The sequence below is a fragment of the Dendrobates tinctorius genome, unplaced genomic scaffold (genome assembly GCF_039654945.1).
Source record: "Dendrobates tinctorius isolate UK_male_01 unplaced genomic scaffold, ASM3965494v1 ptg000120l, whole genome shotgun sequence".
In the NCBI taxonomy this organism is placed as follows: domain Eukaryota; kingdom Metazoa; phylum Chordata; class Amphibia; order Anura; family Dendrobatidae; genus Dendrobates; species Dendrobates tinctorius.
This window is the reverse complement of record NW_027361788.1, coordinates 34,025,201-34,050,003: the sequence shown is the minus strand read 5'-3', so window position 1 is coordinate 34,050,003 and position 24,803 is coordinate 34,025,201. Positions and strand designations below refer to the sequence as shown.

The window sequence follows — 24,803 nt, the reverse complement described above, 5'->3', positions numbered from 1 at the left end:
TGGCATTGTCCGACTGTATCTGTATGTGCGAGGCTGCAAGCAAGTGATGAAAGGCTCTCAGTGCCAAGAGGATGGCCCTGATTTCCAGAATATTGATGGGCAATGTCACTTCCCTCAGTGACCACTTGCCTTGTGCCCTGTGATGTAGGTGCACTGCCCCCCAGCCTGTCAGGCTTGCATCAGTAGTCTGGATCTTCCATTGTCCTGAGAGAAAGGGCTTCCCTCGTGTAAGCGAGGTTGGTTTGAGCCACCAATGCAGGGACCTCCTGGTTGACGACGTCAACCTGAACTCCCTGTCGAGGGAGAAGGGATTCCTGTCCCAAGAGCTGAGTATGGCTAGTTGAAGGACCCGGAGGTGAAACTGGGCAAAAGGCACTGCCTCTATTGCTGCTGCCATCCGGCCGAGGACTCTCATGGCAAACCGGAGAGATTGAGGAGGACTGCGAAGGAGTGTACGAACTCCCAGACGGATGGCCAGTGTCTTGTCCTTGGGAAGGAGCACCAGGCCCCTGGAGGTGTCGAATAACATTCCCAGGAATGTTAGAGTCTGACTTGGGATAGTCGACGATTTCTGTAGGTTGACTAGCCATCCCAGGCGACTCAGTGTGTCGTGTGTCTATTGTGATTGAGACACTGACCTCGCAGTCTTTGAAAGTGGGAGACTTGATGAGGAGGTCGTCCAGGTACGGGATGACTAGAATGCCTCTTGAGTGCAGAACGTCTATGGTGGCCGCCATGACTTTGGTGAACGTTCTTGGAGCCGTGGCGAGTCCGAACGGAAGGGCGACAAACTGGTAGTGGTTTTGGTTGACCGTGAACCTGAGAAACCTTTGGTGGGCGGGGGCAATTGGTATGTGCAGATACGCATCCTGTATGTCTATGGAGGCAAGGTATTCTCCCTGCTCCATGGATGCAATGATGGACCGGAGGGACTCCATGCGGAAATGGCGGACCCGTACGTAATTGTTGAGCTGTTTTAGGTCCAGTATGGGTCGGACGCTGCCTCCTTTCTTGGGGACTACGAACAGATTTGAGTAGAACCCTCGGAATCTCTCGTTCGCGGGAACCGGCACCACAACTCCTGCTTGAAGGAGAGAGGAGACCGCTTGGTGGAAAGCACGAGCCTTGACTGGTGGTGTTGGAGGAATAGAAAGAAAGAACCGGTTCGGTGGAGCGGAAGTGAACTCTATCTTGTATCCGGAAGACACTATTTCCCTGACTCACCTGTCTTCTGTAATAGGCAGCCAGACTTGCTGGAAGAGTAAAAGTCGGCCGCCTACTGGTGGGGTGTCTTCCGGAGTTTGTGAGTCATGATGAAGCGAAGTTCTGAGGTTTTCCTCCCTTGGGTTTCGCTTGCCCTGCTTTCGACTGCCAAGACCTGTCCGGTCGCTGCTGCGTCCGTGGGTTGTCCCTGCGTGGAGAGCGGTTACGGTTTTGCGCTGGGCGCGAGACGGACCAGCCCGAGGAATTCCGAAAGGATCGGAATCGCGTCTGGTTTCTTCGTTTAAACGTGCGTTTCGGTTTTAGTTGAGGGAGAGAAGTACTCTTACCCCCAGTTGCTATAGGCCGACTCAGGTGATCGAGACCTGTGGGTCCGCTTACGTCTGTGAGAGTCGGAAGCAGCATGTTCCTGAGACAAGCTGTCCGTTTGCTGTGTAACGTCCATAGCCGGGGCCCGACTCTGCAGAGCTTGCAGCAATGTGGCAGTTAGGTTGTCTATGGACTGTGTCATAGACTGTGACATCTGAGTTGCCCATTCCGGCGTGGCCTGTGACACTGAAGCGTCAGTAGGGACTCCCTGGGGTTCTGACCCAGAGTTCTGGATACAGTCCCATCCTCAACAAGCGCTGTATTGCTAGGGGGAGAAGGTACCACGGACCTCTCCGTTTCGTTATCTGAGTCGGAGTCACAGATGCCCTCCGAATCCTGTGCCTCGCTAAGGTGATCCCTGGAGGGCGACCTGGGGCAGGGGTCTTCTGTGGTGGGGGATCTCTGTGGTAAATTGCACTGTCTGTCTGTGACAGGGGACTGCCTAGGAGACCTGGAATGACGCTGTCTCTCCCTGGGCGCCGAAAAGTCTTCCAGTAAGATACGGAAGTCGCGTGAGGGACTTCTTTGAGGCCGCATCCGCTTTCCATTCTCGCAGCCAGAGGATGCGTCGGATCGTGATGGCGTTTGATGCTATTCCCGCTACACCTCTTGCGGAATCCAGGGCTGCATGAAGCATGTAGTCTGCTACCACTGCTATCTGGACCACTTGGTCCGAGAGCTCGGGATTTGAAGCTTGAAGACCTTCCTGTAGTTTTTTGGCCCAAGCCAGGATGGCCTTGGCCGCCCAAACTGAAGCAAACGCAGGGCCCAGAGAGGCGCCTGCCGCTTCGAAAATAGAACGAGCCATGCGTTCTACTTGCCGGTCTGCTGCGTCCCTGAGGGTTGAGCTATCTGGCAGAGAGAGTAAGGTCTGCGCTGCTAGCCTAGAAACCGGGGGGGTCCACTTCAGGTGGATCTGGGGGGCCCCTGGAGCGCTATGGAGCCGCTGCTGCTGCAGAGACAGGGACGCAGGAAAGCCCTGTCTCTGCTGTGCCATGCCAGTCCGCACCCTCCCCCGGCCCCAACAGGATCCCTCAGCTGGTCTGGGGTCCCTGGAAGCTGCGGAATGATGCCTATTCTCCGACCCTACCTGAGGCGTCTCAACCTAAAGCCCCCTGCGGGGGATTAGGGAGGGTGCGTCTGTCAACATCAGGGGGTCTTCATCCTCGCCTCAACCTCAACCCAGACCCCAAAGGGGTTGGGGAAGGAGGGGGACTCAACTTCGGACCAGTACCCGCAGGACTGGGGAAGGAGCGACATGGGGAATAGCCATCTCAACTTCAGCCGGGCACTCCTAAAAAGGGGGCCAAGGAAGGAGCCATGCCAGGAGTCTCGCTGGAGACCCACTTTTCTTCATCTGTTCCTGACAGAAAACAAAAAAAGAATGGAAAAAAAAAATGGAGAAAGCCGACGCCGTCCAGGGGTGTATACTGCAAAGGAGGAGCCAAAGTTAATCTTTTTCAGATTATGCATAGTGTCGCCTCCTAGTGGACAGCAGCATAACACCCATGGTTCTGTGTCCCCCAATGAGGCGACAATGTTTTTGGGGGTTTTGTTCAAACCTTTTTATGGAATCCAAGAGGGACAGATCTATTAGTTCAGTCCTGTACCTTAAGCTTCTCAACAAATATGCTCTGCAATGAGTTCCTGAGGTCAGTGATCATTTCCGTGGAAGAAGTACAGTGTCTCTCTTCAGTGGACATAATGGATGTGGACTTACATGTCCCCTTAAGTCTCTCTCATCAGCGTTTTCTAAATTTTGCAGTCAGTTTCCCCATTTTAAGATTGTAACTTTTCCATTCAGTGTTGACTGCATCCTTGGCGTTTACCAAACTTCCCTAAGGTAGGTGCTCAGCACACACTGGTGGGGGTCTTGACCTTCCATCTGCCTTTGCAGGTTTATGTTGCCCCATTGCAATCTTCTTCCCCTAATGGGCTGTTACTTTCACCCCTTGAACCTGTCAAAGACTGAACTCCTTGTGTTTCCTCCCGCTACTAATGTACCTATACCCGACACTGCCATTTTCATGTGTGGTGCCACAATTACTCCCCTGCAACATGCCTGCTGACTTGGGGTCATACTTGACTCCGAGCTTTCATTCACCCCCACATCCGATCACTGGCTCGCTCTTGTTATCTGCACCTCAAAAACATTTCTAGAATTCGAACTTTTCTTACTTTTGACTCCGCAAAAACTCTTACTGTTTCTCTTATTCATTCTCGTCTGGACTATTGTAACTCTCTTCTAATCGGTCTCCCTCTTACCAAACTCTCCCCTCTCCAATCTTTCTTGAATGCTGCTGCCAGGATCATATTTCCCACTAATCGTTATACCGATGGCTCTACCTTGTGCCAGTCATTACACTGGCTACCCATCCACTCCAGAATTCAGTATAAACTTATTACCCTCACCCACAAAGCTCTCCATGGCTCAGCACCACCCTACATCTCCTTCCTTGTTTCAGTATACCGCCCTACCTGCACCCTCCGTTCTGCTGATGACCTGAGGTTAGCATCCTCAATAATCAGAACCTCCCACTCCCGTCTCCAAGACTATACATGTGATGCACCAATTCTTTGGAATGCACTTCCCAGGTCAATACGATTAGTCCCCAATCCCTGCAATATTAAGCATGCCCTAAAAACACATTTATTCAGACTGGCCTACCGCCTCAACATATTAACCTAATCTATCCCTGTGAGGCACAGCCAAGTTTTACCATAACCAGGTTCCTCACATCATGTTCCCACATGCTTTATGCATCAATTAGCCCTCCGCATCTGTACTGTTACACACTTAACATTATGGCTGGTCCATACAATCAGGGCAACTGTTACCACCCACCTTTCGTGTCTACCTCTTTCCTCCTAGATTGTAAGCTTGCGAGCAGGGCCCTCATTCCTCTTGGTATCTGTTATGATCTTTGTGATTATTGTTATGCTGTAATGTCTATTGTCTGTACAAGTCCCCTCTGAAATGTAAAGTGCTGCGGAATATGTCGACGCTATAGAAATAAAATTATTACTATTATAACATTTTTGATAACCCCTCCTTCCTTCCCCTCCATTGTCTTATCATTTTCACAAACATGATCCACTAAGGGTGTGGGAAGACAAATCACCTCTTCCCAGTAACATTCTGGGCCGAACCTACAGTATAAAAGCCAGGCCGGAAATTACCAGGATCCTCACATAAGGAGATAAATGCACCCCAGGACCCCTCTATGGGTCGTAGGGGTTTATCATTGCCCAGTAGTGCTAAGACAGATGACTTTTCCTACATTAGACGTATGTGACGTGTGCTTGTACTCTTGCAGCACGGCCGTAGCGACACCGCAGTGGGGGTGACATGCCTCTCCCCTTCACATTTCGATCCGAGTGTCTTCATCGTTGGAGTAGAAGGTGGTTACTTGATCAAGTGCTCCATGGTCGTCCAAACAGCGGCCTCAACCAGCATGCCTTCCTCTATTCCATTGAGGGCCCCGGCCCAGTTTACCTTCTCACCCCACGGAGGACCTGTCTATTGTGTTGACTGCTCACCTTTCCACAGGTAAGAAACATTGCATAAGATCAATAATTCTTAAATAATCATCTCTGTAAGTCAGGCCCTGTGCATCTGCTGCATTAGGCGACACCACAGGGACAGAAGATTGTAGGTTTCTACTGCTGCCACTAGGAGGCAGCTCTGGTGACACAGGCCACAGGTCCTGCAGACACCAATATCATCTAGTGCCGAATCCACAACACAAACCCCCTGCTCCTGTGACAATGTGTTCCCAAACGTGGAGGGTGAACAATTCTTCCTCTCAACTAGTTATACCAGACTTTTTTCGGCAATAGGTTAACCCTGTAAAAGATGGAGTTTCGACGGTTCCCTCTCTGTCTCCTCGACCTCTTCTTTTTCTACAATTAGTCCCTATTCTTCTTCCAAAGATTCCACTCTTCCTACTAATGGCTTCCTCTGCTGCTCACTTCCTTTTGCTTTCTATATGGGATCTTCAGGGATTTTTTTTCTAGCTCGGGTCTCCGTCTGTCTCCTTTATTGCTTTCTCGTTGCTTGGGAATCTGTACTATAAACTACACAAAAGGTCTTTGATGTAAGCGTCTCTCCTCTACAGGGTCCATCCTATCTCTAGAGCAGGGGTGGGCAATTAAATTTCCTGAGGGACCACTTCAGAGACCGCAACTGTGGCGGAGTGCTGAGCCAAGGGTAAAATTAGTTCTTTTCAATTAATTACAATGAATAATTTTTAATAATTGAATCAGTTAGTATTGAGCAAACTTTAGTATGCTGACATTCCCCTATACCGTATGAGCCCTACCTAGCTCCTTATATACACCATGTGCCCTAGTCTCCCTATATAGAGTGTGAGCCCCCACATAGTCCCTCTATATACAGTGTAAGCCCTCACATAGCCGCTTATATACAAATATCCCATACACATGAAAAAACCCACCACACTTGCCTCGCTTTCGTTCCTCCGGCGTTCTGCTCTTTCTAATGCACTTTATGCAGTACACAGCAGATGCAATGAAATTACATTATCGTGGCTGCTGTCTCAACACGCGGATTTGTGGAAAAAGGGGCCGGGGACCTTAACCTCCACCAATGTATTCACTGCCATCTGCAACCAGATAATGGTGGTGAATGGACCGCGGAGGGCATGGTGGGGCCTGTGGGCCACACTTTGCCCAGGTCTGCTCTAGAAGGTTTCTGATTTTCAAATCATACCTGGATTCTCAGCAGTGATGCAGTTTGCAACTTTCTTTAGGACAAGGCAGTTCTCGGACCTGCCTCCTCCTCCCTTCATACTGCCCTCTTACCTTTACAACCTAAGAAGCACGCTCTACATTGTCTAGGCATTGGACATGCTCATGTGATTTATCTCATGCTTTCTCCTTTCCACCATTTTAAAACAACCCTCACCAAAGTACCCTGGGGATCAGGGCGGCCAGTGGCAAGGTGTATCATGGCAAAGGACATGTTCCACTTTCCAAGTCAAGTCTCACTCCACCCATACAGTGGGGACGTCGTTGGTGCTACCATGGGGCCTCTAGTTTTTCTTCTCTCCAGGTACTAAATTTCACAGGATACACAATTTGCATCATCAGATACTTTTCTCACACCAGTTTCTCCCAACTGTGCTGAAAAGGGAAAAACTAGGGTGGGATGCCAATTCAGGATGAGCTGTGGTGTTGTATACTAGAGCTGTCACTCCAGTCACTGACTGGAGGCATACACTTGTCAGCCACTCAACTCTTCAATAGGTGTGCACTATGGGTGAGGGGTGTCTGACTCCACCATACCTCATCAGGGCTGGTAAAAATGCACCAAGTCTTGATCAATTGGGGCATGAATGTCTGCTCCCTAGTGGCAGAAGTCTATACCATGGTGTTTCACAATGCTCCTGGAGGTAAATTCTTAATCTCTTCTATAAATGTCAGCCGTTACTTTTGCCACAGTCACTCCTGTGTTGTCTTTGTAGGAATATCTTCCTGAGTGCAGGGACCGATGGACACGCTCACCTGTACTCCATGCTTCAGGAGAAACCGCTGACTTTGCTGCAGCTGTCCCAGAAATATCTCTTTGGCATTCAGTGGTCTCCAGTGCGCCCATTGGTTTTTGCAGCAGCTTCTGGAGAAGGTAAGACTAGAGGAACAATTCATGTCTAAGGCTAGATTTTTGTCCTGCGGATTTGTAAATATGCAGGTAAAGTCTCAGGTCAACAGACCTGCAGATTAGCCTGCGGTTTCACACCTCACAATGGTGAAGGTGTGAAACCACAGCAGAATCCACACAAAGAATTGATATGCTGCAGATTGTAACCCGCGGAAAAATCCGCAGCATGTGCACAGCATTTTTGGTTTTACCACTGCATACAATGGTACTGTACAACGCAGCAGAAACTGCTGCGGATCCGCACCGTGTGCATACACAGCCTAACAAGGTTGTACACTGCCGCTGGATCATCACTATTAGAGTAGTTGGCCAATTTCTACAGATTCCGTTTATTGTATATGTGCTGTGAGCTTAGTCACTTAGCCAATGATCGGAATATTGCAATGCACCGTAACAAGAGAACATGACGACATGGCCTTTTTGGGAGGGGGGGGGGGGAATATATCTTGTAGCCCGAAGATAACTGAACTCTGTCCACAACATAACTTTCACTTATTTTGCCAAAAGGTGAAGTTCTGCTCTTTGATTTTGGAAAAAGCTCCCAGAAGCCATCACTCAGCATAAAGCAGACATCAGATGAGCAACCAGTTCACTGCCTGGAGTTCAACAGAGTGCAGACCAAGCTCCTGGCTGCTGGAGACAGCACTGGTTTGGTGAAAATATGGCAGCTGAGCTCTGACTTCACAGAGCAAGGAGCTGGCGAGATGAAAGTACTTGAGGAGCTGGCCACCGCTGTCACAGACTGAACCTCAGCCATTGGAGCCATCCTGTACATTTATACCAGTGTAAATAAAGTCTCATTTATGGGGGACAGAATGCCCAATCTCTGGGTCTGGTATATTGGGGAAGGGGTACAAGTGCTAGTTTTACAACACACCATTACTTTGCTTTAAAAAGTAGTAATAATAATTCAGGATCACTCTTAGGTTCTGTGCTGCAAAAGTGTGTTTGAGATGCAATACCACACACAACCCATGGACTGGTGTGGCACAGTGTCCCCCCTCTAATTGTAGCCTAGAAAGCGTATGGGTAAAGATGAAGGCTTCATGTGATAAGAGCCGCACTAATGCAGACACCATACGGTGAATAACTAGCATTTATTAAAGCACACTGCTTATATCGCTTCTTCAGATGGCTAAAACAATGACAAGACAGTGAGGGTGGAGGATCGCAGCAAGAGGAAGACATGCACAGCCAGAGTCAGCAGGCACAAGCAAGGGGCTTTAATTCGGCTGTGTCAGTTCACGAACAGCGAGCGCGTGAATTCCACATAGTCGTACGCGGAGGGCAGCTCCCGGCCCTTACTGTCCATGTAGGGTTTCATGTGCGAGATGCAGTAATCTGCCTGTTCACGTGTAAGGTTCTGAAAAGGAACAACATGGAGATTAGCAACAGACTTAACAGTATCACACTGCAAGACTTAGGTCGCAATCTCAGACGGTCAGGATGTGGGGGCATTTTTCTGCCCTTGCCCGATAGCAAGTGTCCCCACCTGCTAATCATCCCTGCCATACTGGTGCTGATTGCGCCAAGACTTGTGACCATAACAGATTATAAAATGCCTTATGTGAACAATGTCTTACAGAGTGAAGAGCTCTCCAAAACACTGAATTAAAGGGTCTGTTATAATGTAGTGCTAAGACCATGTGGTGGTAAGCCATTAAATCTAGGGGTGTCCATAGTGCAGACCCTCTACACACACTGATGTAGAAAAGGGTCCCAGAAAAGGAAAACTAATGTCATGGAAGATGTTAAAAACTAAGAATATCAGACACACATAGTGGGAGAGACGATGTCTTGCTCTTTGGTCACTTTACCACTTAAGCCTGTGATTTGCTGCAGTGATCAGGTGATTGACAAGCTGGACATAACACCTTGGGGCATTTTCACACATGGTCTTTTTTTTCTAGAAGAGCTAGCCAGCAGAGTCTTTTTAAGACGCTTTAGCAATGAAGAGACTGCATTCAGGCAAAACGCTAAAAGAAGCCCAGGCGTCCTCCATCTTTCCCAGTGACTGCTACAGTTAAGTACAGAGCGTCTTCAGAACAGAAAACACCTGAAGTTATTTTAACCACGTGGCGGTTTTGAATACCTGAAGAGTTTAAAAGATGCAGAAAAGGCTGAGTAGCAAGTAGTTTATACATGACTAAGTTCCTTCTTTTTAGCACTTTTTGCAGGAGGTTTTTGAAGCAGACTTGCTCCAAACCTACCTGAATAAAACATGATGTGAACACACTCTTACAGTCCAGACCCCAGGTTGGTTCACAGGGTGACAAGATACAAGTAGGCCTCATTTTTAATCCATCCATGACACTAAGTTGTTCCAGGGATTGGAGAACTCAGTTATAGAATCATCTATTGGATATGCCATATACATTATGAATGGGAAGACTGGAGATATGTTGCTGACCATTAGCAGGACTCTGTGCTGTAGTCACCATGTTTGACGGACAGACATCCTGTGTCCTCACCTGATATAGCTCTTCCTTAGTGACATACGGTTTCTGCTCGGTGCTGAGCGCTCGGAATGCACTTTCAATCTCCTCGCTAGACTTGACGTTCTCTGTTTCCCGGCTGATCATGAAGGCCATGTACTCCTGTAAGGACACGTGCCCATCTCTAAAAGGGAAAACATACCGTGGGTTAGGAGTACATATTAACAGCACTAGACCTTAAGTGCTCATTCCCCACATCTAGGACACTGACCTGTTGGGATCTACAACGTCTAATATGTTTTCGAATTCTGGATCAGGTTCTCCCTCTTCCACCATCGGAAGGTCGTACCCAAGAGACCTCAGACAAGACTTAAACTCCTGGTGATTGAGACGGCCAGACTTATCCTTGTCGAAGTGCCTGGAGGATGTGGAAGAAGGTGGAACGTAAAGGAAACGACGCATGTGGAAACCAAGACGTCTCCATAGACTGCGATGTAGAGCTTACTAACTTGAACATCATGCTGAATTCTTTGAGTGCATCTTCTGTGACTCCCGTTGTGTTTCTAAGAAAACAAAAAGGGAAATTATCATCTACATATAGACTCAGAACAGAACTCGTGTATTGCCACTAATGAGAAAAAGCGCTGAGGGATGGACTGATGACAAAATATTTCCAGACTTTTGCCCATCATCAGCTGCACAGACAGTTGCTATGCAATGAACGGTTGAAACTTGCTGTTCCGAAGAAGCCGTGCCCTAGTCGAATGCCAACCATTTTGTGAGACCCCAGATCTACAGATCACCAGCCACTGGGAATTAACTGGTTGGGATATCCATCTAGTACAGGAAATCTTACCAGAAGATTCAAAGGAAACCACAGACAGCATGACAACCTGACTGCTCTCGTAGGGAAGTTCCATCTGGCTCAAGCTCGCCTGCCATGTTTGACAGGTCTCTACCAATACGTAAAAAGTGAGACATGTCCTTTTTGCTGCGGAAAAAGCTCTACCCTCCCGCCACAGGCCAATGGCCACACTTATCAAAAACTGATGATCCTTTTAAATATTAAAATTTGGGCTATTGTCAGCACTGTGGAGAGCTACTGGAGCGTGCAGACAGTTACAAAGCCTCACTATAATTAATACAGGGTGCTGCCTTCTCACCTTGCTTGGATCTGCTGTTCCAGGTTGTGCTGCATCCTCATGCCCAACTGATCCAGTTGGTCCCACTGCTGCGCCAGCCCCACCGTACTGTGCTCTGTGTATTTGTTATCCAATATCAGAGCCTCCTCCATTGCGGCTCCGAGGTCCTCGATCTTCTTCAGCTGACTCCTCATCGCACGGATCTCTTGATGCTTCCTCTGAGGTGAAACAAAACCAAACAAGTCAGACTAAAACAAAAAAGAAAATTGTGAAAGAACCACAAAACAATGGCCTGTAAGTGCTTCACAAACCTTAGTGGCTTCCAGCTGAGACTCCAGTGTGCCGGACTCCTCCACCATGCAAGACCTGCAGGAGACGAAGACCAGTGAGCACATGTAATGGATGCGTTCATGTAGATACCTTACAGTTAACGTGGCACCATGGCTAATGTGCATCATGATAACAATAAGGTTGGCAGAGCTCAGTCAGATCCATGCCAAGCGCTGCTTTGCAACTAGACACCTGACCAGCGTAGAAGAGCCAAAAGGTGCCCAGACGCCAAAGCCCCTCTCTAGTTCAGCCACGCTACAGGTTAGTGAGCAGTCACTGGGTGTCTTCAAAATCAAGATGGAGACCGAGAACCAGAGTATCCTTACGGCATTCATATAATCACTCCAGCCAATCAAGTGGTGGACTACCAAACCGTGGTGGGTGCAAAATGACCATCAGTGCAAGATGTGGGGGTAAGAGACCACAGCACACAGTGCCCATCATTACTAAGGTGGAAGGGGATACCGTACCCTGGAAGCCACACCATCCAATGCATTCAGGCCGGCAGCAATGACCATGTAATTGCCTCTGGGCACTACAGACCGCCACAACTGCTCTACACTATAAAAAGGGCATTTTTACCTTAGACATTTGTCATATCCACAAATTAAGAGTCCCACAACTATGTCCAGGCAGAAAAAGAACAGAGTGGTGGCAGCCTACACCATTCACTTCTGTCGCAGTGAAAGATCGTCCGGTGAAAAAAAAAAAAAAAGTAAGTCACTTATCCACAGTATAGGCGATGCATCACTGATTGTGCGGCGCGACCGCAGGGGCCCACACAGAGAGGAATAAAAATTCCCCCATTGTTCCCATTATATAGTGGAGCAGCAGATCAGATTCCCCACCCCTCACTCCATTCATTCTCCATGGGGCTGGCAGAAAAAGCCACGTGCAGCCCCTTATTAAATACAGGGGGAAACGGTCAGAGAGGCGAGCTGGTGCTCCATTCTAACAGGAATAAAACTGATCACACCCTCAGTTGATAAGGCATCACTTATCCTAGGGCTAGGTGATCACTTGTTTTCACTGGACCACCCCTTTAAAAAGGAGTCACAGGCAAGCGTGCATTCAGTGACAAACATCTGTAAACATGCCTTTGTTTAATTCTTAGATTTTTTTTTTTTTTTAAAAGGTCAATTCTTACAGTAACAGTGTATGGCAAGCTTAAAGGGTTTCTCCTGCCCTGCACTGATCAGCTGAATGAAGGGGCCATGCTACACCAGAACTGTCACAACACCATGCAACGTATAGTCGCTGAAATTGATACAGCATATGCATGCCATTTAAATGATTGTGATCTTTATCCCATTTTTCTTCTCTCAGAAACTTTTTTCTCAAGTCAGAAATTTTGATCCATGGAGGTTCAGGTGCAGAGAGTCCCACCGAAGGTAGGGCCATAAGAGCTCTCCTTCTCATAGATTGTTTGACTTTCTATTCAGTTTAAGAGCAGGGCCTGGCTGAGCACTTCTGTCCACCCCTCTTCAGGAGTTTTCTCTCTGGGTTTCCAGCTTATGATCAGGATTATTGCCATAGATTGACATTAGCTTGTACGCAGCGGTTGTCCTACGCTAGCGGTGCAGGGAGGTGAACACTCCTTTATAGCAGTCCACGGCCGTGTGAGTTAGTACAGAAAAGCATCACAGAGTGCCACAGAACACCAGTGGAGAAAGTAATAAGAGGAAACGCAACCTTACAGAGAGATCATCCCCAACTTCATACTGATACACACGTATGACTCTGCGATAGGCTATGCTAAAGAAGAGAGACCCAATGGTGAATTCCCCACACACCACACCAGGTCACATCCTCACAACGATGCTGTATAAGAATCCCTCACAATGTGGGGCCGACTGGAGGCAACAGAACTGTATCCATGCACAAATGCTAAGGAACCGCTGTAATACGGCATCAGGACTCCCTGCTGAATACTGGCGCAGCATCTACAGAGCAGATGGAGGTTTTGACTTCCCCATAGTCCCGCAGAGTCAATATGTTGTCTAGCTTCACTCACTTCCACATCAAGAGGCGAGCAGTACTGATGGCATCACGTCTACTCATGCCTGTTGGGAAAAGCACTTGCATCCCGATAGGCATATGTGGACGTAACGCCATCAGTGCTGTTCACTTGTCAACGCAAAACTGAGCGGTGCCAAACAACCCTTATGAAAATGTATATATTGGCCATTGAAGAGGCAGATTTTTGGATGCAATAAACCCAGCATTTAATTGCAATCCGTGGAGGACTTGGGCAGCAAGTGCTGAATTCATCTACAGCATCACCATCACAGGGGTATGGGGCATTACAAAGAATGACCCTTTATAATGCCACCATTGAAATATTTAACTAGTCTTCGTCATATGAAATACAGACACCCCACAATCAATGCACACGTGCATAAAACTAAAAAAGTGCATCACAAAATCTCAAAAATACTAACCCGTCCAGTAGGTACGTCCTATGGAGAGAGGCAAATGAAGGTAGCAGCAGACAGATCGGGAAAAAAGAACACACAAACGGTGAAAAAAAGCATCACGGATTTGATATACATTGCAAAATCTCCAGATTACAGAGCAGTTTGAAACTAAAAGAGATGGACACAGGATGAAGAACACAGATACACTGCGCAGGACAGAGGCGGCGAGCAGTAACCTGGTCTCCTGGATCCACTGGTGGAATGCGTTAGCATGTTGTGCAAATTCCTGCCGCAGTTTGTCGTTTTCTTCTTGTCTTCGCTGTTCCTTTTGTAGCTCCAGTTCTCGCTCCTGACAAAGATGTAAAAGAGCCTCAGTGTGCGTCCAACAGCTAGAAAAGAAAATTTTTTTTCTTTAAGACGTTTGGTCATTTTTACCTTTATAATCTTCTGCAGGTTGCGCCAAGTCTCTTCCAAAGCCTCCATGGTGAACCATGTGTAAGGATTGGACGCTACACGATAGCCCTTAATCTGTCGGTCCAGTTCGGCCAGTTGGTTGAAGTCAGTCTGCGCGGAGCTGAGAGAATTTCGGAATGCGTCGTGTGCCTCGCGCAGCGCCTTGATTTCTTCCAGGGAATTACAGCGAACTGGATCAGTCAGGTCCTCCTCCGCGTTCTCGAACCAGCTGTTGAAAGCAGATGCCTTCTTGGCAAATGTCAAGAACAAATCTTCGACCTAAGAAAGCGCAAAAAAAAAAAAAAGGATTACTAAGCTGCTTAACATTAAGAAGATTGTTTACCAATTTACTATATCCTTTAGCATAACATGGGCTGGCAAATTATCAAATTCTGAATATCTACTCGCCTTTCGGTAGTGCTCCTGAGCCTCCAGAAGCTTCTTCTTACGAGCAGCGGAGTTGTCCAGCAGTTGGTTCCATCTCTTCATGAGAGACGCATGGCGGGACTCGATGGCCCTGGACTGCACATGCTTGGCTGCAAGTAACTGGTCTTTCAGTGCAGTGATGTTGGTGATGCCCTCCTGCTGGAATGCCTGGAGACCAGCATCGAATGTTTCCTGAAAGAATGAAAATCGCACGTATTAATCGGCGTACCATAATGTAATCACATAACCGGCATATTTCTGGGCTAAGATAGCTCACCTGCTTCGTGAGTAGTGTCTGCACAGAGGACAGGTCCCTGCCATAGTCATCGGTCTTCAGGTTGTTCTCCTTTTCACCTACAGACCAAAAGAAATATTAGCCCATGTGTAATCATGTGATCAATGCAACATACAAGTATCAGAAATTCTCACCAATCCAGGACTCCACCACATCTGCTTTCCAGTTAAACTGAAGGAAAGCAGAGTTCTCATCGAGCTTAGCCTTGCGCTGAGCAGCAGCCTTCTCCAGTTCTGCCACTTTTCCACGAAGACCCTGCATCTTTGCAGTTATATTATCCACGTGGTGATTATTCTAGGACGAAAGTAAAATTGGATTGACCAAGATGGAAGGCATCCGCTTGAATACAACCATGCTGCACATCGCCAGTCTCACCTTTTGGATGAGGTCTTCTCCATTGGCACAGACATCATGAACTCTGTCCTTGTGGACGGTGAAATCTGTCTCAAATGCCTCATGCTTTTTCAGCAATCCCTGGAAAATTAAGACACGGAAAGATTAACTATTACAGCAGGCTTTTTGGCTCTTCATACAAGTTATATTATGGTCGACTCACCTGTATGGCAGCCAGAGTATCGCCGTAGTCTTCACTGGCCACAAGTGTCATCTTCTCATTAATCCAGGCTTCTTCTTCCTCCACATTGGCAACAAATTGTTGATACTCTAGAGACTCTTCCAACCTCTGACCCCTGCAACCCCAACCAGATTGTAAACATGGCAGGATAGCACATCTGCATGTAGCAACTGGGGAACAAGAGTTCTCACCTGGCCGATGCCTGCTGTTTCAATTCCTTCCAGTGCTCCACAAACTGGGCCAACCTTTGCTGAATCTCATCCTTCCCAATAGTATTGTCATCAGACAGCTTCTTACCGGTGTCCAGCACACCCTAATATCACAAAAAAAGACCTCAGTTTTTACTTTTTGCCATACTTCCACATTTTAACAAGTTTCCTTAGCAGAAAGCAGTTCTTCGCCAACCTGAATGGCCGGCTCATGAGCAGCAAGCTCTGCTTCCAACCTCTTGTGTTTCTTCCTCAGATTCTGCACGCCAGTGAGATCTCGGCCGTAGTCATCAGATCCAACCAGCAGCTTCTTTTCTCTGAAAGCAACAAATGCACCATACAGACTGTGCTGGGACTCTCTTGGCCTGGTCTCAGGACGTCACTAGAATGCTACACTGGCAATCTGCACTTACTTGATCCAGGACTCTTCATCGTCAAGGTCTCTGAAGAACTGATGAAGGCGATGGGACTCGTTCAGCCTGCTGCGGCGGGCGGACGCCATGCTTTTAATGCGCTGGAAGCGGTCATTGATGGCATCACGCTTGTCCTTTACTTGAGAGGTGTCGAAGGCGCTGCTGGTCATCAGGCTGTCTGCTTGTCCGTTCAGATCCTTCAGACGGTCCTGGAGACAATTAAATGGGAACATGAGCCTCCAAATTCTACATTTTGCTTCTCCATGTTTTAAGGCTGTGGATTCAAGCTCACCTCATGGGCCGAGATGTCAGCTTCCAACAGTTGATGTTTCTTCAGAAGGTTATTGACCGATGCCAAGTCCTTTCCATAGTCCTCAGAGGCAAGCAGGGCCTCCACCTGGTGACAGCGAGACAATTGTCAATGGTCTGTGTATTAATCCATCTACCTGGTGCACATGTCCATCCCTCTTACCTCAGTGAGCCAAAAGTCAAAGTCCTTGATGCCTGTGTTGAAGTTCTGCTGTTTGTTGGCTTCCTTCAGTTTCTGGCTCTTTTCAGCAGATTTGTGAACCAAAAATTGCCATTGATCGGCGAGTGCTGCTAAACGAGCCTGAAAAATTATTATAAGGTTAAGAGGGCTAGCTCAGGAGTGCAAGGTCATTGTTAAAGGGGGTGGATCACTTTGGACAACCTGATGACTTTCCAGTTAAGCCACTCACCTTCACGGCATCCTCACTGCCAGCGCAAGCGCCGCGATCAATGAGTGAGTTGCCCATATCGATGACTCCACGAATACGGTCGGCGTTGGCATGAAGTTCTGCCTCAAAGGCCTGGTGTTTCTGATGTTTGCTCTGTTGGACAAGAATCTATAAGTCACTTGACATCTAAGACAGTAATGGAGTCCCATATAGGGACAAGCCTACATGTTTCCTTGGTCCCACAACCAAATCCAAGTTTTCCAGGTCTCTGCTTGGTGGGTTTTAGAAACCCTTAAATGTTAGAGGGCAAATGGCTAGTATATTAGTTGTATGTGGACCAGGGAAACATGTGAGGAGTTCTTAAAAGTCCACAAAGCCCAAGAGATGCAATGAAGACAAAACATCTACAAGAAAAAACAAAACAAAAAAACAGGACATAACACAAAAATGACCAGACTGCGACTGAACACGTTCTGCATGAGGTACAGGGTACACAGACCAGTATGATATTCAGGGACTGGAACCCCAGACTGGTCACCAGTCCAGTAGAACGAAATGGAATTTTTACCATAGGTTTTATTCATGTCATAATATGTATAGGAGATCTAGGTAACTTCTATGTTTTCAGGGCTGTTAAATAATGTCCCAGTTAGTGGATGGAGGGAACACGATGGAGTCTCAGCCCCTAATTGATGCTCTAAACTGTGGTAACCAATGTGGGCTCAGGGCCCTTAATGTAATTTCTCATAATGGATGGAGGCAACCAGAGTGGACTCCAAGGCCCATACAGATTGTAATTTAGTTTAGTCCATCAGGAGTCGTCCTCAGATCCCAGGTCATAGACTATTACATTTAGTTTTTACCCATCGGGTTGATTGAACTAAAACTGAATGTGTGTTAATACCAGGTACCCAAAAAAAGCATCCTCCTAGCGTGATGGGGTCGTCCTCTAATAGTCAAATTTAAAAGACACTAAATATTCCTACAGTTCTCCAATAATGGCTCTGTCATCCCTGGGTGTAGCAGTAAATTCCCCATAGAGGGTGGAGGATGGCGCCCCTGTATCAGATTCATGCAGAGAGTGTCTTACTGAGAAGATGAAACAGAACCCGTGGTAGTACCAGCCACATCTAATGACTAGAACAAAAGCAAAAACCAGAACAACTGGGTGGTTAAATGGAATAAGAAACACATTGTCAAGCTATAAGGAGCAGGGGGAGGCACAGGACAGAAGGGGACACTGCCTGACCACTTACCAGCAGTTTGGAAAGCTATAAAACAGATTAAAAAGAGAAGGCATTGAGTACATGAAGCGTAAACCAAGCAACTACAATAATGGCAAATTTTGGTTTACTATAGTGTTTATTCATTTTTTTTTTTTATAAAGAGGTTGTCTCAGTAAGATAATGCTGGCACACGTGCCACAATGGGCTGCACTCATGGCAAATCAACTCATCGCTGGGTCCCAACAGTTGTAGGAGCGGTCACCTTCATGAGACAACCGCTTTAGGACATCTGTATAATGTGCGACCAATGCTGAAGTAGTAAGAGCAAAGATCACAGATATATACAAGTAAAGGAAACATTTAAGCTGAAAATTTGTCTAAACATACACACACCCACAGTGGGTACGCAAAGTATTCAGACCCCTTTAAATTTTTCACTCTTTGCTTCATTGCAGCCATTTGGTAAATTCAAAAAAGTTCATTTTTTTGGTTCTCATTAATGTAGCTGAAGATGGGGTGCAGAGTGTACATTAATTAGAAAAAAAAAAAAAAAAAAAAAAACTTTTTTGAATTTACCAAATGGCTGCAATGAAACAGTGAGAAATGTAAAGGGAAAAAAAAAAACAAAAAAAAAAAAAACAACATATATATTAATTACACACACACACAGTGCCTTGAGAAAGTATTCGGAAAGTATTCGGCCCACTGGAACTTTTCAACCTTTTCCCACATATCATGCTTCAAACATAGAGATACCAAATGTAAATTTTTGGTGAAGAATCAACAGCAAGTGGAACACAATTGTGAAGTTGAACGAAATTTATTGGTTATTTTAAATTTTTGTGGAAATTCAAAAACTGAAAAAAGTGGGGCGTGCAATATTATTCGGCCTCTTTACTTTCAGTGCAGCAAACTCACTCCAGAAGTTCATTGTGGATCTCTGAATGATCCAATGTTGTCCTAAATGACTAATGATGATAAATATAATCCACCTGTGTGCAATCAAGTCTCCATATAAATGCACCTGCTCTGTGATAGTCTCAGGGTTCTGTTTGAATCACAGAGAACATCATGAAGACCAAGGAACACAACAGGCAGGTCCGTGATACTGTTGTGGAGAAGTTTAAAGCCGGATTTGGATAAAAAATGATTTCCAAAACTTTAAAAATCTCAAGGAGCACTGTGCAAGCGATCATATTGAAATGGAAGGAGTATCACACCACTGCAAATCTACCAAGACCCGGCCGTCCCTCTAAACTTTCATCTCAAACAAGGAGAAGACTGATCAGAGATGCAGCCAAGAGGCCCATGATCACTTTGGATGAACTGCAGAGATCTACAGCTGAGGTGGGACAGTCTGTCCATAGGGCAACAATCAGTCGTACACTGCACAAATCTGGCCTTTATGGAAGAGTGGCAAGAATAAAGCCATTTCTCAAAGATATCCATAAAAGTGTTGTTTAAAGTGTGCAACAAGCCACCTGGGAGACACACCAATCATGTGGAAGAAGGTGCTCTGGTCAGATGAAACCAAAATCGAACTTTTTGGCAACAATGCCAAATGGTATGTTTGGCGTAAAGGCAACACAGCTCATCACCCTGAACAAAACATCCCCACTGTCAAACATGGTGGTGGCAGCATCATCATGGTTTGGGCCTGCTTTTCTTCAGCAGGGACAGGGAAGATGGTTAAAATTGATGGGAAGATGGATGGAGCCAAATACAGGACCATTCTTGAAGAAAACTTGTTTGAGTCTGCAAAAGACCTGAGACTGTGATGGAGATTTGTCTTCCAACAAGACAATGATCCCAAACATAAAGCAAAATCTACAATGGAATAGTTCACAAATAAACGTATCCAGGTGTTAGAACGGGCAAGTCAAAGTCCAGACCTGAATCCAACTGAGAATCTGTGGAAAGAGCTGAAAACTGCTGTTCACAAACGATCTCCATCAAACCTCACTGAGCTTGAGCTGTTTGCCAAGGAAGAATGGGCAAGAATTTCAGTCTCTCAATGTACAAAACTGATAGAGACATACCCAAAGCGACTTGCAGGTGCAATCGCAGCAAAAGGTGGCGCAACAAAGTATTACGTTAAAAGGACCGAATAATATTGCACACCCCACTTTTCAGTTTTTGAATTTCTACAAAAAATGTAAAATAACCAATAAATTTCGTTCAACTTGATAATTGTGCCCCACTTGGGTGTTGATTCTTTACCAGAAATTTATATTTGGTATCCTTATGTTTGAAGCATGATATGTGGGAAAAAGTTGAGAAGTTCCAGGGGGCCAAATACTTTCGCAAGGCACTGTTTGTTTTTGTTGACACACTATGTAGAGAGAAGTATGTGCCCCCCACATCCCACCTACAGGGGCTTTTCTCACCTCCCCTCCTACATCCATAGACATAATATGGTCGTCCCTCTGCACATATAAGGTCATATAAGGGCTCCCGCTCTTCTGGGAAGGATTTCGTCAAGATTTGGAAGGTGTCTGGGGGAATTTTTGCTCCTTCATCCAGAAGAGCTTTTCTGGGGTCAGACCCTGATGTGAGGGGGGCGGGGGGCGGGGGCAGGGTCCAGGATTTATGTGGCTGCTCATGTTCTTCCATAAACTTAGTCCTCCATGTCTGCATGGTTCTTTTGCATTGGGCACAGTCATGGGAAACAAAGGGTCTTCCCCAAAATGTTCCGACAATTGTCCACAATGTCTTGTGCTGAAGAATTGAGATTTCCCTTCACTAGGACTAAGTGGCCGAGGCTGTCCCCTGGTAACAGCCCATAGCATCATCCTCCTCCACCATCTGTACAGCAGGCACAATGCAGTCAGGGTGTTCTGGCATTCATCAAATCCAGACTTGCACATTAACCACCAGATAGAGAAGTGTGATCCATCACTGTACAGAACACGTCTCCTCCAGAGTACAGTGGTGGCGGCTTTACACTACTCCATTCGATGCTCAGCATTGTGCTTGGAGATGCAAGGCTGCATGCAGATGCTTGGCCATGAAGCGCCTGGCAGAGGCGCAGTGTTTGAGCTGATGTTATACCAGAAGAGGTCTGGACTCTGCAGTTATGGAGTCAGCAGAGGGTTGGTGACTTTTCTGCCCTCTGCTCCTCAGGATTCTGTGACCCCGCTCTGTAACATTACAGGGTCTCCACTTCATGGCTGAATTGCTGTGATTATTTCCACTTGTCAATAATATCACTCACAGGTGATGGGGAAGATTCAAGAGGGAAGAAATGTCACAAACGCACTGATTACCCCAGTGGCTCCTATTACAGGACCGTGTTGGTATCGTGATCTCTGCACCACCAGCCGGTCTGTCACATTAAAAAAGGCAAACAGCTTTACTGTTGTCACAATTCCCATTTCTCTGGGCATTAAGGACAAGGTGTAGTTTGTCTGTTCTGGGCCGATTCTGTAGCATCACCTCCAGTGGTCGGGGGAAGGTGAGACTATTTCTGCATGAAAGGCCAACATGGCAATAACCCATTATCTGCTCTCATCACGATTAGAATCCGCTATTATATGACCTCCTCTGCCCTATAAGTCACATTCAGATGCTCATCCTTACAGTCTACCACAAAACCCCTGTTTTCCACCCACCTGGATGTTTGTGGGATCTTTGTAGGACTCGTCGCTGGCAGTCTGCAGCTTCTCACTAATCCAAGCTTCAATCTCATCTACATCTCTGCTGAACTGCTGCAGAGTCTGAGATTCCCCCAATTTGGATCTCTTCTCGATCATCTGAGCCTTAAGACGGCGCCACCTGCCAGAAGCAGGACAGCAAAAGGATAAGACTGTTCACATTTGTTCTTCAATCAGATGTCTCAGTGGCTCAGCAAGAAGAATGGCATAGCCTGCAACACAAACTTACCTGTCCAGGACCTGATTGCGACGGGAAGCTATATCTCCCTTGGCATAATGTTCAGCCGATATTAACTGATCCGCGAAGGACTGCAGAGCAGCAATCTTCTCTTCCTGAGAGACATACCCATAGTAGAGGTTACAGGACAGTGGTCCCCTTTAATGATGGCAGTGTCCAGATGGCGGGTTACGTATTACCTGCACATTGATTGCCTTGTCAAAGTCTTCATGTTTCTTGATGAGTGCCTCCACACTGTCCAGAGAATCCCCTTTGTCTTCACTGTTGAGGAAGGCTTCACGTGCGGCCATCCAGTTCTCTGCCTGCTCACAGTCTCTGTTAAACAACTAAGGAGTAAATAAAAAAAAAAAAAAAAAAAAAAAAAAAAAAAAAAAGTGTTAAAAAGGATGAATGTAACAGAACAGAGGGAGAAATAGTAAAGTGGCGTGGGGTTACCTGGAGCTCCAGGCACTGATCCAGCATCATCCTGCGCTGCACCCAGGCCTTTTCCAAGCTTGCACGCTCCTGGTCCAGGATATCCAGCTTCTCTTTGATTTCAGGACTGGCATAATGGCCTCGTGCTAGAAGCTGCTGTCCAAACTGCTCAAATGCCTGAAAAGTGCCAGCTCTGGCATCGATCTCTGTACGGTGCTCCTGAGGGGAGAAAAAGTCAAATGTAATTCAAAGATGGAAAGGTCGATACATCTTCCCAAGTATGGAGAAGTACTGATATCCTTAAAGGGATACACCATCACTTACTAATCTGGAAATAGCCCTTTAACCGCTTCCCGACCGCCCACTGTAGATAAACGTTGGCGCTTGCTGGGCTTCTACTGTCGGCGGTTTTGTGCCCCCCGGGACCCCCACATAGCTTATAACGCGGGGATCCCGGTGCACAATGCATGCTGGGACCCCCGACGTCATCGAGACCTGATTGGCTGCTGTGACACTGACGTCATCAGGACCTGAACCAATGAGGGCGCTCGCTGGGAAAGCTGCTTGTTTCCCGGCGATCTTACTCATTGTAACGCGACTTCTCTGACAGATGATCAGAGGTGAAGCAGCGTTACTGTGTGACTAGATGGCTGCCTGGCACAGCTGATCGCTGCCTGGCACAGCTGTGCCAGGCAGCGATCTTGTCACACAGTAACGCTGCTTCTCCTCTGATCATCTGTCAGTGTAAGATCAGAGGAGAAGTCACGTTACTGTGTGCCAGGCAGCGATCTTGTCACATAGTAACGCTGCTTCACCTCTGATCATCTGTCATTGTGAGATCAGAGGAGAAGTCACGTTACTGTGTGCCAGGCAGCGATCTTGTCACATAGTAACGCTGCTTCACCTCTGATCATCTGTCAGTGTGAGATCAGAGGAGAAGTGGCGTTACTATGAGTCAGATCGTAGGGCAGCGATCTTGTCACAAAAAGAAAAAAAAAAAAGCAGGTACACGGGCTAGGGTTAGGATTAAGGCTATGGGTGTGTTGGTGTTAGGTTTGTGGTTATGGTTAGGGCTGAGATTAGGGTTAGGGGTGTGTTGGAGTTAGGGTTGGAATTAGAATTGGGGGTTTCCACTGTTTAGGTACATCAGGGGCTCTGTAAATGCAATATGACGCCCGCAGACCATTCCATCAAAGTCTGCATTTCAGAACGTCACTACTTCCCTTCCGAGCCCCAACGTGTGCCCAAACAGTAGTTTTCTCCCACATATGTGGTACCAGCGTACTCAGGACAAATTGGACAACAACTCTTAGGCTAGTTTCACATTAGCGTTTTTTGCGCAGCGCATCGGGCGCATAAAAAACGCAGCGAAAAACGCAAAACAAACGCGCGTTTTTTTAACGTCATGCGCACGCTGATGCGTCAAAAAAACGCAGCGTTGCTTGCGTTTTACATGCGTTTGCGTTTTTTTATGCACATGCGTTTAGGTGTGTCATTTTTTCCATTGTCTAGAGAACATTCTAGACTTGTTTAACTCAAAAACGCATGCGCAAAAAAACGCAACCGTGCGCAAGACCATGCGCACGCATGCGTTCCCATAGACTTCAATGTGTTGTTTTTGCGCATTCCGTGCGCATGCGTTTTTTTTGCCGAGACAGGGCGCACCAAAAAATGCAACATGTTGCGTCTGGCGCGCCTGGCGCGAAAGACAAAAAAACGCATGCGCACGAAAACGCAAGTGTGCGCAAGACCATGCGCACGTCATGTTAAACAGAGGTGCGCAGTGCGCATGGGTGCGCACGATGCGCTGCGCACAAAATCGCAAATGTGAAGCCAGCCTTAGGGTCCAATTTCTCCTGTTACCCTTGTGAAAAAAAAAAATTGGGGGCTAAAAGATCATTTTTGTGGAAAAAAAATGATTTTTTTATTTTCACGCCTCTACATTATAAACTTTACTGAAACACTTGGGGGTTCAAAGTGCTCACCACACATCTAGATGAGTTCCTTGGGGGGTCTAGTTTCCAAAATGAGGTCACATGTGGGGGGTTTCCACTGTTTAGGTACATCAGGGGCTCTGCAAACACGACATGACACCCGCAGACCATTCCATCAAAGTCTGCATTCCAGAACATCACTACTTCCCTTCTGAGCCCCACCGTGTGCCCAAACAGTAGTTTTCTTCCACATATGGGGTACCAGTGTACTCAGAACAAATTGGACAACAACTTTTGGGGTCCGATTTCTCCTGTTACCCTTGTGAAAATAAGAAATTGGGGGCTAAAAGTTCATTTTATGGAAAAAAATGATTTTTTATTTTCATGGCTCTACGTTATAAACTTCTGTGAAGCACTTGGGGGTTCAAAGTGTCCACGACACATCTAGATAAGTTCTTAAAGGGGTCTAGTTTCCAAAATGGGGTCACTTGTGGGGGGTTTCCACTGTTTAGGTACATCAGGGGCTCTCCAAATGCGACATGGCATCCGATCTCAATTCCAGCCAATTCTGCATTGAAAAAGTCAGACGGCACTCCTTCCGTTCTGAGCTCTGCCGTGTGCTCAAACAGTGGTTTAGCCCCACATACCATGGTGTATTCTGGAGAAATTGCACAAA

General features: G+C 46.8%; 2 protein-coding genes across 6 annotated transcripts in view; one reads left to right on the top strand and one right to left on the bottom strand.

Moving 5' to 3' along the window:
- The window catches only part of DYNC2I2 (dynein 2 intermediate chain 2), a 35,955-nt gene extending 27,869 nt beyond the window's left edge, over positions 1 to 8,086 (top strand). For both annotated transcript variants that reach the window (XM_073541119.1, XM_073541118.1), the window contains exons 7-9: positions 4,908 to 5,140; positions 7,077 to 7,234; positions 7,778 to 8,086. In XM_073541119.1, the coding sequence (XP_073397220.1) occupies positions 4,908 to 5,140; positions 7,077 to 7,234; positions 7,778 to 8,016 (630 nt within the window). In that variant the 3' untranslated portion in view covers positions 8,017 to 8,086. The remainder of the gene's footprint in view (positions 1 to 4,907; positions 5,141 to 7,076; positions 7,235 to 7,777) is intronic.
- A 262-nt stretch (positions 8,087 to 8,348) lies between these two features.
- The window catches only part of SPTAN1 (spectrin alpha, non-erythrocytic 1), a 41,456-nt gene continuing 25,001 nt past the window's right edge, over positions 8,349 to 24,803 (bottom strand). For 2 of the 4 annotated variants that reach the window (XM_073541113.1, XM_073541115.1), the window contains 25 exons: positions 22,215 to 22,412; positions 21,959 to 22,105; positions 21,771 to 21,874; positions 21,500 to 21,662; positions 17,919 to 17,933; positions 16,684 to 16,815; positions 16,437 to 16,574; positions 16,257 to 16,361; positions 15,965 to 16,173; positions 15,748 to 15,868; positions 15,534 to 15,655; positions 15,325 to 15,457; positions 15,144 to 15,242; positions 14,903 to 15,062; positions 14,751 to 14,827; positions 14,456 to 14,665; positions 14,030 to 14,326; positions 13,831 to 13,943; positions 13,619 to 13,636; positions 11,159 to 11,213; positions 10,869 to 11,065; positions 10,215 to 10,268; positions 9,977 to 10,123; positions 9,742 to 9,889; positions 8,349 to 8,633 (listed from right to left, as the gene is read on the bottom strand). In XM_073541113.1, coding sequence (XP_073397214.1) covers positions 8,508 to 8,633; positions 9,742 to 9,889; positions 9,977 to 10,123; positions 10,215 to 10,268; positions 10,869 to 11,065; positions 11,159 to 11,213; positions 13,619 to 13,636; positions 13,831 to 13,943; positions 14,030 to 14,326; positions 14,456 to 14,665; positions 14,751 to 14,827; positions 14,903 to 15,062; positions 15,144 to 15,242; positions 15,325 to 15,457; positions 15,534 to 15,655; positions 15,748 to 15,868; positions 15,965 to 16,173; positions 16,257 to 16,361; positions 16,437 to 16,574; positions 16,684 to 16,815; positions 17,919 to 17,933; positions 21,500 to 21,662; positions 21,771 to 21,874; positions 21,959 to 22,105; positions 22,215 to 22,412 — 3,288 coding nt within the window. In that variant the 3' untranslated portion in view covers positions 8,349 to 8,507. The remainder of the gene's footprint in view (positions 8,634 to 9,741; positions 9,890 to 9,976; positions 10,124 to 10,214; positions 10,269 to 10,868; positions 11,066 to 11,158; positions 11,214 to 13,618; positions 13,637 to 13,830; positions 13,944 to 14,029; positions 14,327 to 14,455; positions 14,666 to 14,750; positions 14,828 to 14,902; positions 15,063 to 15,143; positions 15,243 to 15,324; positions 15,458 to 15,533; positions 15,656 to 15,747; positions 15,869 to 15,964; positions 16,174 to 16,256; positions 16,362 to 16,436; positions 16,575 to 16,683; positions 16,816 to 17,918; positions 17,934 to 21,499; positions 21,663 to 21,770; positions 21,875 to 21,958; positions 22,106 to 22,214; positions 22,413 to 24,803) is intronic. The other 2 variants (XM_073541114.1, XM_073541117.1) reach the window with 1 other exon arrangement.